The sequence below is a fragment of the Sipha flava genome, unplaced genomic scaffold (assembly GCF_003268045.1).
Source record: "Sipha flava isolate LNK unplaced genomic scaffold, YSA_version1 516_pilon_pilon, whole genome shotgun sequence".
Lineage (NCBI taxonomy): Eukaryota > Metazoa > Arthropoda > Insecta > Hemiptera > Aphididae > Sipha > Sipha flava.
In genome coordinates, this window is record NW_020273459.1 from 89764 (window position 1) to 106721 (window position 16958).

Here is a 16958-nt window from a genome sequence, read left to right on the forward strand (position 1 = left end):
AAAAAAAAAAAAAAAAAAAAAAAAAAAAAAAAAAAAAAAAAAAAAAAGCATGTGATTCTAAAATATAAATTTTGATTTTGATTTAAATTATACTGACAAGATAATTTAAAAATAAATTTATGTGTTTTTTTTGCTAAAAATTATGATTCTTCGATAAAATTGTTTTTGAATTGTTTAAATATTTTATTTAATGTTGAATATAGTCAAACGATTAAACTTATATTTTTCACAACATATATATGTGTATAGTGAATAAACTAGGAAGAATAAAAATAATTAAGTTCATAGGTAAGGATTGCTTATTATTTAAGTGTAGTTTATTTCCCATGTATTTATTCATATCAATTTAGTCTTAAGAACTCTAATAATATAAATCAGCTCTTTGTAAATTAAAATATATAATGAAGTGTATAACTCATATAGATTAAAATAAAAACGTGTGTAGTTAAAAAATAGTTGAAACAATTGTTTCAACCAATCTTAATTATCTTAATCTACAGTTTAAATGTATGATAAGAAACAGGTGTGGTCGCAAGGGTGAGCTATATGAAAGCTGAATTAAATATTTTCGACAACCCCCCTTTTTTTATTTCTAAATCTGCTCCTCATAAGAGACTAATTATTGAAAATTTAATTTTTACCTGAATAAATTGTCTAACCCTGTAACATACATTGATTAATGCTTCATACTTATTATAAATATTCAATTCTTTATAATACATGATAAAACGCATTTTTCAATTAAAATGTAAATTATTTACATAGACCTATTAACTAAATTTGATTTTTATTTAGTTAATACGTCTAGGATAATTTATCATACACCTATAAAAAAAGAAAAGAAAAAAAATACAGATCTCCATCGATACTACTTTGTATATAAAATAAATATAATTACATTATTAAGTCATCAATTATATCTTATATCAAATTAAATTGATAAAATTCAGATATTATATTTTTCACATTAAAAATTACATTTGTTATTAAAATATCTATGAAATGTAATTAACGTTTGTTACGTAATTTACATTTGTAATTTAAGTAAAACTGATTACAATTCTTATGGATTTTGTAAAACTAATCTTACCCCTACAACTTGATCATCAGCAGCTCGTTGGACGTTCTTGCTTCCACCTAGTACCCACGACATCCATCGGATACTACCATCTCTCGTCGGTTCTTCCTTCATATTGTAAATATAGTTATCAACTCAGTTGATGATAGTATCTATGTAATCTGCTATCAAGTTATGACAATAAATTATAAAGTTTAATTACTACTGATTATACAAATCTCAATGAAACACGTACACGTTATAAAAACTATTTTTTATGTTTTAAATAAAAATATTATAATAAAGATTAATTCAATAGTATGATAGTTACACGTTGTGAGTAAACTATTTTGTAAAATTGTCTCGACTCGCACAATGAACAAAGGTGGTCAACATGAACACGGAGATCAAGAAACGACTGAACTGAAGCGGTACAAAAACACTTTTAGAAAATTGCTCTACCCTCGATATTGCTACAGTCGATTTAATAAGCATTTTTAGGCGTTCCTTGTTTTTCTGAAATTGATTACTCATACTAACACATTCAAACATATTCATACACACGCAAAAATATAGTAAATTACATAAAAATAATATCAATAAACAAACAATAATTATACCTTTTTTAAAGCACATTATATATTATTATATTGACATGATTTTGATAAAAAATAAAGAATACCATGTACATGAGTCTAAAGTATTAATTATAATTTACATAATCATTAATTGATAAAATTATATATTCGCATATCGTGTATGGAATAAGATAGGTAGCCCTAGTTTTTTATATAAATAACCAACTCTGTTATATTAATTACGATTTGTGTACATATAAGAATTATTATTGGAAATCTAAATAGGTAAATATAATTTTATTAACAAATATTATTCTGTACAAAAATGAATTACAAAACAAAATTATTATAATAAACAATATTTATTTCACTTCATGCTAAATTAATTACTTATACTCAAATTATTAATTGTTATTTTTCTGGCATGATTTACAGTGTTGTTTATTTTAATTTTTAGAAATGAAATCTTTAAATATATTAAAAATTAACACAAATCATAAAAAACAGATGTATGTTCTTGAGACTATTTTCAAAAATTAAATAATATTCAAATTTAAAGTATTACAATAATTTACCCAAGTTGTAGGTATACGAGCATAAATGTATATAAATCAAATAAATTGTATGCATTTGTCAAAATTATAGACAAACGGATTCCAATTGAATATACATATATTAATATAGCATAACATAAGATACGAATAAATATGACCCTAAAGACAAATGCAATCTATAGTGTATATATGTAAAGGACCCTATCGAATTTATTTGGAAGTACAATATACTTGGTATAACGTAAAATTGTCTTCGTGATGCAAATTAAATATATATATATACATAATAATATTACAATTTTTTTTTTCCATTTTTATTACCGGTAAATTTCGTAAATCGAATCAATTACATATTTTTAACAAAAAATTTTGTTTTTATTTATTGAACATTATTCAAAATAGATTAAGAAATAAAATATTATAAATGTTGATCAAATGTGAATATTAAACAATTTATTAAAATAAATATATTTTCAGCTGTATTATTTGCATTTTTTGGTGTCAATAAAAATGTTGTTATGTTACGAGTACAATGAAATGTATTAGAATTCGATCGTTTGAACCGTTGAAAAAAATAAATAAAATGTTAAATGTCGAGTACAATTATGATTTTTTTTTTTTTATAATCTGAAATCAAGGGAGTATTGGTACGTATATGCGGGTACACGCCATATACCTGTCTGCAGTTTTTCGATTTTTGGCCTATACCTAATGTAAAATTTTATTAGGTATATCCTATATATAGGTATATGCTCCTAAAATAACTCGTAAAAGAAAAAAATGTATTTAATAGTTCATTGAAAAAAAAAAATCATTATGAACTATGAAATTTGAATGAAATATTTATATTTTAAAAATTGAAATGTACAGTTTTCAATTTAATTACAGTTTAATATATTTTAAGTTCAATTTAGTAAATATTATTTTGAAAAATAAATGTTATTAAATTTAATATGGAATATGGACTTTTTTTTATAAAATATGTTCAAGAAATTTGACCAAGGTTAGGTTTTGTTTGTGATTCTATCTTAGTGTGGTTTCAGAATAGATATAATTTAATCTATTCTGTGGTGTGGTATCAGAATTATGGAAAATTTTGGGGTCTATCCGATTCGGAGTCTATTTTAATCAGTCGACAATAATAAGTTTAACGGAGTGCTTAGCTCCATAAGTATGGCATATGGGTAGTTGTCCTCTCTGGCCCTAAAATTAGATATTTGTGATTCTGGTATGACTAAATCAACGACAAATAATTCTGAGTTGGTTTTAGCCTCCTATATTTTTCACTTTTAGTTTTTTTTTAATTTTATTCGGTTTAATGCTTCGTTTATTCCATATGTTAGTAAGTTTTTTGAGTCGTCATATCTGTTCAATTTAAGGGATTTTAGTAATTTTTATGGCGATTGAGGCTTATTCATCTACTGTTTCGTTGTCTATTATTTCCGAGTCTCCGGGTATCTACATAATAATTATGAGTTTGCTAAATTTGAAGTCTCTGTTGACGTTTTTTTTTAGATAGTTACAATTAGTTGCAATACCACCACGTTTGAATTGATTCTGGGGGAGCTTTACAGTGATTAGAGATCATTTGATTATTTTGAAATTGTATGGTAAGGGGATAAACATCTCATGATATCAACAGTTAATTATCACACACATAATATCAGTTGCCGTTAACATACTCGTAGTTCGAGTATCTCAACATTTTAGCAATATCGAGTACGTTCATGTATGTAATTTACATTTCTACCATTGTTCAACGATGTGGTCCATTAATTATATATATACATTTAATTAATATTTACGATTTAAGAATCATCATTATATTGTTCATTTGATAAATAAATATTTTACGTAATTGATCATGCGTGAAATCCTCCATCAGAGCTATAATTATTAATCAAGGGTCTTAAAAGTATCTAGTGCAGATCTATCTAGCCAGCTACGAGCATATCCTAGGTCTCAGAGATTTCACAAGACAACTCCAACAACGGATATTTTAAAAATATCGAATAGTCAAAGTTCTGAAGCAAATTATGATCTTATGATCTAAATTATATAAAACAATAATGAGTTCCGTAGTAGGTTATCGTGTTAATTAAATCATAATATATTACTAGAAAAATGTATTTAAGTATACATATAACATTTATGTTCTTATATTAAGTAAAAGTTTGATCTTGTCAATATAGATTGTTCCATCTAAATAGCCTTCACCTTGCATTTTTTTATGAAAGTCAATTCGATCGTTCTTTATAAAAGAATATGGAATACTATCGGTCAAAAAATATATGTATTTAATATAAAAATGTCCATGAATACCTGATAGTAATTTTCTTTTTAAAAAAACTCGTATACAACATGAAAGCTTAGTTTATATTTATTTGGAAAAAATCATTAAAGTGTGATACAAATATGCATGCAACAAAATATACAATAAAAGTGACAACTAGTATATTTCTTTAAATTTGCTTTAATATTTTTCTTGTTCAGAGATAGCATGTCATAATTCCAAATTATTGTTTTGGAAAATTTCTCACAAGTCACGTTCAAAATAAGAGACATTTATTACATCGAATGTAAGAGTCCCAATCTACATAGTAAGAAAGAAAATAAATGTATTCATGTAATATAATTGTAGGTGACTGGCGGCTACTATCATTCAACAACGCGTATTGGTCAAAGCATATTTTTTAAAAAAATTAATTATTTGAAGTATCGTATTCAGTAACGTTATTAGTGCTCCTAAAGCACTCAAATAATAACTAATTGGTAAATTATATTTACAATAGGAATTGTAAAATACCAATATAATATCATATTTAATGAAATAAATAAAGTAAAACAAAAAATCCTAACAATCAAAAATAAAAATATTATAGTTTATAATTAATGATGGAGTTAGGTATACAAAAAAATTAATATTCCAACCTATTGCACAAATTGCACAATATTTCTTTTATTAAATTTAGTCAATTCTTCCTCAAAGTTTTTGGTTTCTCTTATTTAATTTTTGGATTCAAAGCTCAAAAAATAAATTTATTTAGTAAAAGGAAAAAAAAATGAAAACTTATGTTTTTAATATAACATATTATAGCATATTATGTTGTTTACTTGTTTGTCGCTAGTATATATAGATATATGTATATTTATTTATTTATTGTGTTTAATGTTAATACTATGGATATATTCAAGTCTGGGCATTAACGAGTTTATAAGTTTAAAGCCAAGTTAAAAGTTAAGGTAATTTAACCTATTAACTTATCTCCTTACAAATTAACTTAAATTTAACGTATTATTTTTTCATTTATCTCAATTAAATTAATTTTAATTCTCAAGACCAGAAAAATATTTTTGTAAAATACCACATTCTATAACAACTTCAGAGACCATAATATTAAATATTATGGTTTCTGAACTTGTAAAAAGATAAATTAAATTAAAGATAATAAAATTATTAAATAATTAATTATTATTTATTTTATATTTATTATTATTTATTATTAAAGATAACTTGTAAGATAAATTTTATCTCGGTATGAACTATTAATTGGGGCCCCACCTACCGGTCCCGGGAAAAGTACTAAACTGTCTTCAGACGTTTGAGTAAAAATTGCCATGCCACCCATGAATTATGTTACCATTGTTATGAAAAATGGTCGTAAATCTATATTACAAAAATAAGTACATATAATCATTAACTAAATAATTCTTAATAATTATTGTACTCTATTATTGTTAGAACTATTCCATAATCTATGATATTATTAAATATTATTGAAAAAGAGAAGAAATTCAATAGCTGATCAACATTTTGAGATGACTCTTTTATTGAAATTCAATAGGTATATTTTGATTAACCTGTTCATTGTATCGTTTTATTTGTTTAGATTTTAATAAAATTAAATAACATATATTAATTTTAATGTTTTATATCAACTTTATACGAGTACATTTATTTTGTGTATAATTTTATAGTTGCGCTTTCAGCTGCAGTAATTATTTTTAGTTTTCATACTGTTATTGAACATTAAAAATAATACTTTTTTCAAATTATATTTATCATATGTGATTTGTATGAAAAATGAATAAGACACACGATACATAAATTACTAGAAATTTGACATTTGAGTGCTCAAAAAAAAATCACAATAAAGAAATATATATTATTATTTTCTAATAATAGTTTAATAAGATTTTTCTGCGTTTTTATTATCGTTAATGTAAAATAAGATCTGTTGTAAATTTTTAATATATATCACTTATATCAACGCTTAATTTAAATATTTTTATTTATTTTTTTTTGGAATTAACTTAACTTATTAATTTAAATCATTAACTTAATTGAACATGAAATCAATTAACTTAACTGAGTTAAAAAATATCATTAACTTCCCCAGCCATGGATATATTACAAATAATTATAATACACACTAATTTAAATAACCACCTGTAATTAAATTATTTTGTGTAATGCTAAATATTATGTAAACATTTAATACATATTCACTACACTACTTACATGATGTATATTTCAGTTCCTTTGTAAAATATTTACTTATAACCTAAAAATATTTTTGAAATTCCTGAAAAATATGGATAAAATATGCACTGCTATTATAGTCTGTGATTTATGTTACCAGTGTTGGGACTTATCTAGATAATTTTATCTAGATAATTGTCTGTATTCTTGCCAAGATTAGAGTTATTTTTATTCTTGTACGGAGATGAATCCAAAAAATCAGAGATCATCAAAATCGGTCCAGCCGTTTTTGAATTATAAATTCTGTAAATAACCTGACTTTCTTTTATACATATAGATTTTTTATTCATAATCATAATTCGTGTATTATATTATTAAGTAATTATTATTTCTTGATATGTCATTTTATTTGTATTTTCATGTTGGGAAAATATTTTTAGTATTTTTAAACTTAATTTCTTATTTTTCCATGGAAGTTTCAAATATAGTAGGTATTTGATTTTAGTATACACACGTAACTCATACGCTGAATAGTTATTACTTCACTCTTGGAACCCGTAAAGTCGTAACGACTTGTAAAATAATGAAAATTATCAAATTAATATTATATGGACAACAATATTGTTAACTTAAAATATTTTTTTATGTATTCTGTATTCATCCTGATACGTACAAAGCAATTTTCATTTTTTTTTTATTCTGTTAACATTTTAGTGATTAACTGTCATTAAATATTGTACAATATTTATAAATACTGCTTAATGGTACACTACATTACTACAATAAACATTAAACACCTAGGTACCTATTGATAATAATGATCATAATCAGGGATGTATTTAAGGGGTGGGTCTATATAAAATCTGTATATTTAATATCTATAATATGATACACATTATTTTCATTTTATAAAATGGAAGATTTAAAGATTTTATTCATAATAATTTTATTTCATAGTTTTAAACATTTTAATATAACTTTAAAATTATTTAAAACTCAAAATTTATGTTTAATTTAAGAATACTAAAAGTTATAAAATTAATTTAATATTATTTTTTGAGATTAAGCATATTTATTTGCCAAGGTACGGCTCCGTCTCCCATAAACCAATCAGCCAAATTAAAATTGAAGCATTTTTTGTATAATTATTACTCTCACTAGCATTAGTCAAATCTGGTAATCCCAGTCCTCGAATTTCTTTTCGCCATGTTCCATCAATTATAACTCCATTTTCATGGTCTTCTTCGTCAACATAACTTCGGTAAAAATATGACTGAGAATTCATTCTTAACCAGTTGTGTAAAACACACGTTGTCTTTACAATAACATCTGCCTTTTCAGGAGACAATGCAATTAGTTTTTCAAATATTCTAATTCTTGAAACAAGAATACCAAATGCATTTTCAACGATGCGTCTATCACGTGATAGTCTGTTATTGAACACTCTTTCTTTTATTGTCAATGGACCTTGACGAGAATAGGGCTTCAATAGATACTCCTTAAGTGAGAATCTGTGCGTTATCTGCTATAAAAATTATATTAGGTGGCATATTTAATAAATTATTTTCTATGGCATTCTTAAAACTAGATTTTGCAAAAACACCCCCATCAGATGCCCTTCCATTAGATCCAACATCTATATATTTAAAATAATATTGTTCATCAACAAGTGCAAACAAAATAATGTTAAATGAGCCTTTATAATTATAAAAGTTCGAACGGTGCTCTTAAAACTACATGTTTGCCATCCAGGGCTCCATCACAACCAGGAAAATTCCATCTAATTGAAAATCCTTTTTTTATATCATTCAATTCTTTTTGGGTATTTGGAACCTACAAAAAATGTAATTTTAAAATAGTAATATAATATAATATTCATTAATATTATGAATATTTTATTTAGATAATTATTATTATTATTATTATTATTATTTTATTATTAACTAATTATTATTATTTAGTAAATATTAATTTTTAATTTTCTTTATTCGGGGACAAAGTAATTTTTTGAATGAAACTATGAATGATGATGATTTTACAGGAAAAACGGAGTTCGGAAATGAGTTGAATAATATGAACGAAACTATCAATTTTTCTTCTCCAGTTATACTCAAAATAACAAGCGATTAGCTTCTAAATTAAAAATTGCACTAAAAAAATTGAAAATTGTTAATAAATCTTATATGAACAGCACAAAATGTGCTGTACAAGATCTTTGAGAAATATCGAGCAAGTTGGACGAAAAACCAGAGGAAAATGAATTTGACTTTTTCGGATAAACATCGCATGTATTTTGAAAAAACTACCAGAAACATTGGCTGTAGAATCGATGGCACATATTCAATCAAATTTGGCTCAATAACGTTTAAAAGGCACAGTTAATCAAAATTATCGATTATCTGCTATTAATGAAAATATAACATTTTCACCATCTTCATCACATTACAACAGCTAATCTAGTCCATCATATACTACGGGTTCACCAATCAATACTTTTGAATATTCAAGTAATGAAAATTCTCAAAATACTCGGATATATACGGATATTTTAGCGAAGGCAGTTACAAACATTTTACAAGAAGATATATATGTAAAATGAATAAAATAATTTTATATTCTTATTATAAAATAATATTAACTGTTATCACATTATTTTTAAAAGTTTATATTTATAAAATTAAGATACCTATTGTGTTAATTTAAAAGGTTTTTATAAATTTTGTATTTTATTGAAAAGTAAAGTAAAAATAAATTGTGTTAATGATTATGTAATTACTTACTTTTATGTAATTTTTTAGCAACTATATATTAATCACACTTCAGGTAAAAATTTTAAAATGGTACATTTTGGTACTATGTATAAGTATTGCAAAGAAACAAATGAGTCTCCAGATGTCAAATATCTTAATGTGATTTGGAGTTTTAATCTTGCTGGTAATGCATCTCTCATTATAGTATTTAGTTTTTCTATTTGTGTGGTTAATCAAGATTCCACAGTAATAATGGGCTATCTCTTTTACCTAAACTGATAACATTTGAATATCTAAATATATAATTCACAACACAATACCAATGATTAAAAAATGTTTGAATATTATAAATTTGAGGTTTTGAGTTTATTAATAATAATTACAATAATGATATAATGAAAAAAAGAGAATGCGTATAAAAAATATTATGCTGCCCAATTGGCACAAGAATAATTAAATGAATATAAATATAAATAAATAAATAAATACAATGAATAATAATAATATAGATATGATATAATTTCAGATTGGCCTTAAAGCGGCACAATCAAAATATATAATAATTAAATAATATTTGGCCCATACGGCACACAATAATAAATAAATAATTTAATACGTATAATAATAATATATGAATTGCCCACGGCAATATGGGTAAATATGCAATAAAAAATAACAGCCGTTGGTGGCTAGGATCGTCGGCCTTTACATAATGATGAACACAAATATGGTCGACTAATTCTCACATGTGACTGTGATTGATGGCGGATTTTATCCCAACGCGACCGCACCAGCACTGTGACTTTAAAAAATGCCTACGATGGCACACCGCAGTGTATGAATAAGAAATGAGTCACAACGACTGGTACGTGCGACCAGCAGAACACAGTCACTAACGAAAAAAACTGCAATGGTTCACAGCCCTGGACGATGACACAACGAATGAAAACCACGTTATTCACAAAGCGACCGCTGGTAAAACTGATAAAAACAATGAAATTAATCGCTGGACAATATCTAATTGCCTCGAACGGTACTTTACCAAACGGTAGATTCACAAAACGAAAATGACACTATTCAACAACGTGGTTTGAACAAAATGGCTGCGGACGTACGAAAACTTGACAAAATGAAATTTGATGTGCACACCACGAAAACACGAAGACGAGAGCGAAACGGTGCCGACGACATTCACCACGAAGGCTCTGGTCGCCGGACACCACAAAGAAGATAAAATGCCTCAGTGCCACCACACAAAACTGAAAAACACGTGAAATTAATGAACTTTGTGGCACTGAGGTATGACTTTAACTTTTACAAAAACAAACGGAAAACTCTGAAAACGTGGAATAACGAACATTTACGCGTGATGCCTAACCAATACGATTACGTACCGTGCCGATCGGGCACGGAGGCTTATCAACGCCGCTCCGGCGATGGCTGCGGATACGCAACGCACGCTACGCATCACACGAAAATTATAACATAAATTACACAAATGCTGTTTGCAGCGCAAACACTATTGATGGTATAATATACCGCAGTAGGGTTTCAAAAAATTCTAATGACATTCTTAAATGGTTTTTGAAAGAATTTGGATCTTCTGATGCAAGTTCTTTTAAAAGGATATCGGATGCTCCAAAATATCTTCTAGCAATCCACTTCCTTACCCAGACCAACCTTTTCTTTTTTTTACTTTTTTTTCTGAATCTTGATATCTTCAATTAATAATTTTAATACTATTTTACTAGCATGACGAAAATGTAATTCCTTTCCAGTCGACATTTTAATTAATTTAAAATATTATTATAAGTATAATTAATTTAAAAATTTAAATAATAATCGAAACACATAACTACACAGTCGTACAAATGTACAACGGACGTAATGAAATGGCGAGGGTTTAATGCGAAACTGCGTAAACAGTAACTGGCGATGTCATGTTTACTGGCGTATATGATGGCGCCACAACAAACATGCACTTGTAAGCCCAGCATTATGTCATGATTTCATTATACTATTAAGCTCGATTCACACTAGCGGTCTCGGTTCGGTCCGATCACGGTCAAGGATTATGATGCACAGTTCTCACTACCGGTCACAATCAGTCAAGTTCTATCTATACGTTGCAACAAAGTGTACAAAAGTGTTCAAAAAACAATCAAAACAATAGATATCACCGAGATTAACGCGGCGGTTGACTCTTCACACTAGACGGTCTCTATCAAAAAGCTTGTGACCGCGGCAGTCAGAATCGTGCATCGACCGGTCGAAACTTGATCGTGACTTAACCGTTGATCTATAGTGTGTACGATTCCGTTGGATTACGTAATATCGATGTTGACTTGACCGTGATCGGACAGTGACCGGACCGAACCGAGATCGCTAGTGTGAATCGAACTTTATAGTTAAATTTAATTTTCCAACTATTTTAAAATATTTTTCCCCAATTAATGGCCGTCGAGTATTGCTTATATATATATATATATGATATTCACAACAGATAAGCAATACTCGACGGCCATTAATATTTATATATATATATATAGGTATAACTATACATTATAAATACCGTCATAAACGTCGTCCTGGCGCGCTGATTCCTATTAAGAAATAGTTGGTGGAATAGAGGCTTATGTCCGTTTAGTATTTATGATATTTTAATACTGTCGTTTTAATATCTGCTCATCCAGGTTTTGGGGTACTGTATTATATACAATATAACCAAAAAGTTCTGTGGCAATGTATCAATCTTAGTGTCATCTTAGAAAATTATTATATTTAATTTCGATTTTTTACCGTTATAAGTAAGAAAATTATAACAATACAATTTTTTTATGCAATTTAGTTTTTTGATTATCATTGTCTTGATCATAATATGTTTTAAACTTTAAAGCAGTTTGAAAAAATAAATGTTGAAATTGAGTGAAATCGACCTAATTAAAGCATATGAAGTTTTTGATTTAATAATAATAAAAGTTATATTATCAACTTGACGCCCCAGGCATGTACCTACCCGTGCCCCCGCCTAAATACGGGCCTGCGTGTGTGTCTATGACTATCTATTAGGTCTAATTTGTTCGTCGGATTTCTCCGTCAATCTATTTTCCAACTTCTCGTATAGATAAACAATAACAATGTGAATTTTTTACAAATTTTATACTAAAATTATATTCTTTTGCAAATAAAATATAATACATAGACACTTTAATATTCACTTACTACGGGCTGTGCATTAATACTTTACCTATATTTTTTAATAATTTAATTAATAGGGATAATTTTGAAGTTAGAGAAGATAAGATATGACCAGTTTCTAAATTCGTCGCAAGAAGTGCATTTGTATTACCATTGATTATGGATATTATACTATCCATAATCAATGGTATTACATATCGGATAATCATTTATCTCTAATAGCCCGTTAGTAGTGACATAGTAACCAAATATAACTTCAAAATGTGCTCTCATATATTTTTAATTTAAAATCATATTATAATCAGTGGTTGAATTGGAAAAAAAAATAAAGGTGGACTCTAAATGTAGCTGAACAATTAGCGTTCCAAAGCAAATTAATCTAAAAAAAACCATGGGGAGCTCTGTCCCCCCACCCCCCAAATGCATCTACAATATAAATAATTAAATATATCTAATGATTAACACAGATATCTATAACAAATAATAAACAATACTAATAGGTATTTATTTGTATTAATTCTATCAACACAGCAACACGTCTAGCAAATTTAAAATCTAAAATGTAAATATATAGCCACATGATAAAATTAATTAATCAATTAACTTTCAATTTAAAATAATTCATGTATTTTACTGTTGCCTACAAAATGTAAATATTAAATTTATAGATTATAAATGTTACTCTTTTATTAGTATATTAATTTTTTTTTGTCAATATTAATTTTAATATTTGAAGTTTAATATTAGTCAAATAATTTATTTCATCCCGTCACATTATTTTTAGGACTAAGATTTGCTGAGAGTTAAATAATAATTATTTTTATCATAGGTATGTATATGTATTGCTTTAAAATGTATGACCAAAAAAAATTTAAGGAACTTTTAACTGTATTTATTAACTTTTTTTTTAGGTAGGTACTAGGTACTTAAGTAAAAAGGGCTAATAACTTTTTTTGGAAAATCAAGTTTTTTTTATCAATTTTATCAAATTACAAAAAAATAAAAATTGCCGGGACTGACGTTCATTGATAATCAGATTGTACATCAGTTTTTCTAATAAATTTTATTTCTACTTACTTATGTTTTGTATATCTTTTTTTTTTTTTAAGGCGGGATTTATGAAGGTGGATTATCAAAAAAAATAAAAGTACACCGGTAACAGGAATCTGCGCACGCCTATAATTTATTATTAAATTAAAGTGTTTTAATTACCTTGGTCATTGTTTTTCTTTTTATTGAAAAAGTCCGATATGGACAATTTTTGACGTTTATTCATGTTTATTTGTTTATTGCTGACGTGACGTGTAGGACTGTAGGAGTGCGGTTGAGGTGTTTACTATTTTCAACAAAATTACAATTTATAAATTACATACGCGAGTACGCGACAAGCTAACATAATACTGATTACTCATTCGTGGCGCACCTCGTTTCCAAATAAAATATAAATAATATTTAATTTTCCTTGAAAACGATCACCATTTGTTAATCGTCGATAACTAAAACAAGGACGGATTCTCAAAATACGGAGTCAATATATTATTATTGTCAGTGGTTTACTATGGATCGTTATCGTCGGTACACCCAGGGAAGTTTTCGTAATAGTTATATTTTTAGCAATTTAGCAGTTTATACCACGAATTAATACGCAGTGGAAACACTTGAAACGTGTTACATAAATTATATAACATTATTATATATTTTATTATTGCGTTCCTAATATACATATGTGCTAATAATAATGAACAGATTACGAACTAATACCAAAAATTAAATAAAATATTAATCGTTTCCAATTTTTTTTCATATTTATTTAATTTTTCTAAGAAACAAATTCATATTCATATAATTGTTGAAGGACGCTGCGTCCCCTGCGTTCCTTGATGAATTAAATTAAGGGGTACGCTATAATATGAAGAAAAATGAAGAGTAGCTCAGACCCTCTGTGACCCCCCCCCCCAATTCAACCACTGTTTATAATTATTACATTTTTAATTTTTATTTAAAAGCTTTCAATAAGAACAAAATATGATATTATTTTCAACAATTGCTTCAAGTAATATAAAGAGCGTAAAAATGTTTATAAACAAAATATTTGACTGTTATAATTCTAGAAATAAAATGCAAATTTTTCATTTTTGTGCTTCTTTAGGAATTGTGCCCTAGGTGTAGGTACCTTTCACCCTCCCTCCTCCGTTATATTCTTGCTTGTTTGGCCACCACAAATACATTTTCATAATTATTGAGATGACAATATTTATCATAGTATAATATTTTATCAGTAAAATATACGTACAAACGAGTCACGGCAAACATTATTCAGTAAACAAATTTGTTCATCAATCATACCTAACTAAATAATTAATAGGGGGAAACCTATAATTAATAATTTTCAGGATTACAGTTTCTCGTGGCATTTTACAAAACATCACTATGAGTATAAATTTATGTAGAAGATGTGTGCCAAATTGTAGAAATATGTATTTGCACCTTTGAAATTAATTAAGATTTTTTTTTATTTTCAATAAAGAATCTTAAAGTTACATATTTTCAAGTATTTAAAATTTAATTTGTACGAAGACTTACGTATGTTATTATTTTTTCTAGATGAGAACGTTCAATAAACAATAAGAAACCTAATAAATTCACATTTAGATAGTACTACACACACACACACACACACACACACACACACACACTTCATATGCTATGAACGAATTAATTTATACTCCCAAAATGACTCAAGTAATAAAAATAAAAATACAGAAAATCTGAATTACATAATATAGAAAATTATAAAAAATACTATTTATTAATATTACAATGTAAATCCCACTGATAAAAAAAAATATTAAATAAGCTAACTAAAGAAGTTCAAACTGCTCTGCAACTTCGTGTTAATTCTTATGAAAATGTTTGTTAAATATTTTTCAAAATGACTATCTTATAGAAGGTTACTAATAGATTACTTAATCAAGAAACAAACATTATTCCCCATTTCGTACCCCATCATGGCTTGTCATATTTGACGCAGAAAAATATAGTTTTTCCAGAAAACCTACGTAACACTATGTTACTCCCGACGGAGAAAAAATTATTATCAAAAGACTACCTGCTAAAAATCTCCGGATTACAATTGTATCACTAATCTTATGCTTAAAAAAACTACCTTGTAAAACAATTCTTTATATTACTTCTATTTTCAATATTCTACTTCATCTTGGTTGTTTTCCACATAACTGGAAAAAAGCAATTGTAATTCTCAATAAAAACCGAAAATGTACAGACCGATTAGTCTGTTAACATTTATATCAAAAATGTTTGAAAAAATTATACACTCTAGAAGTTTACCTATTATTATTAATTATATATAATTATATAATTATATTATTATATAATTATTATCACCTAGACTGCACAAAAATAATTCCAACCAGGGGCGTACCCAAGAGGGGGAGGGATTCGGCTCCGGACTCCTCCTTATTGAAATTTTTACTTTCTCAATGGTTTAATAGTAAATAGTATAAAATGTATTTTTATTTCCCATTATCTTCAATATACAAAGTTTATAGATTATATAATATACCTATAATGTATGAACCATGTTTAATTTATACTGCTTTTTTAATATTGTTTATTATTGTTAGTGAAATAATGTATTTTTTTATAACATTTTACAACCAAACAAAAATTTATTTCAAATTATAGTATCTACCTATTGTAGTAAACCATTGTGCAGAATATGTGTGATGTGATAACTATTGTGACTATTACTATAGTTATTAACAGTAGTTTTTTGGTATTGATAAAATAAAAATGTTGGACCCCCCTAAAAAATTCCTGAGTACGCCCCTGATTCCAATATTTCAATTTGGTTTTAGAACCACTCTACCACTTCTACGCTTAATCGAACACATAAGCAACTCTTTCGAAAAACATTGTCACATAGGTGCTTTTTTATTGATATATTAATTATATTAATTAAGATAGATTTACAAATCTGACATACCTCAAATGCCACGTACTAACATAGCTCTTTCTGCCGATGATGCAACGATACACATGTATGTTGAGTATCTATATGAACAAAGAACTTCCGTAATTTTGGTATGGATTTTTAATTACCTATACTTCCCTGGCGTATATTAATCAAAATTGATCTTAGGCTATCGCATCTGACAATTATAATAATCATTGATACTATTGATTATTTTTGATATAATATGGTATTAATTTTTATTTTTTATAGCAGTCAATACTAGGGACATCAAAAAGAATGGGAGCATAGATATTTTAATGAATAGATTAACACGACCGGCGAAATATGATAATACATCAACA

General features: G+C 26.7%; 1 protein-coding gene and 1 long non-coding RNA gene across 6 annotated transcripts in view; both read right to left on the bottom strand.

Moving 5' to 3' along the window:
* Nucleotides 1–1602, bottom strand: part of LOC112690668 (transient receptor potential cation channel subfamily A member 1) — a 43774-nt gene extending 42172 nt beyond the window's left edge. For 2 of the 5 annotated variants that reach the window (XM_025564726.1, XM_025564725.1), the window contains exon 1: nucleotides 1091–1602. In XM_025564726.1, the coding sequence (XP_025420511.1) occupies nucleotides 1091–1192 (102 nt within the window). In that variant the 5' untranslated portion in view covers nucleotides 1193–1602. The remainder of the gene's footprint in view (nucleotides 1–1090) is intronic. The other 3 variants (XM_025564721.1, XM_025564720.1, XM_025564722.1) reach the window with 3 other exon arrangements.
* A 6751-nt stretch (nucleotides 1603–8353) lies between these two features.
* LOC112690663 lies at nucleotides 8354–9693 on the bottom strand. Its single transcript, XR_003149236.1, has 2 exons — nucleotides 9453–9693; nucleotides 8354–8505 (listed from the first exon to the last, which is right to left on the bottom strand). It is a non-coding gene; the product is annotated as an uncharacterized LOC112690663 (long non-coding RNA).
* Between the last annotated feature and the right edge of the window lie 7265 nt (nucleotides 9694–16958).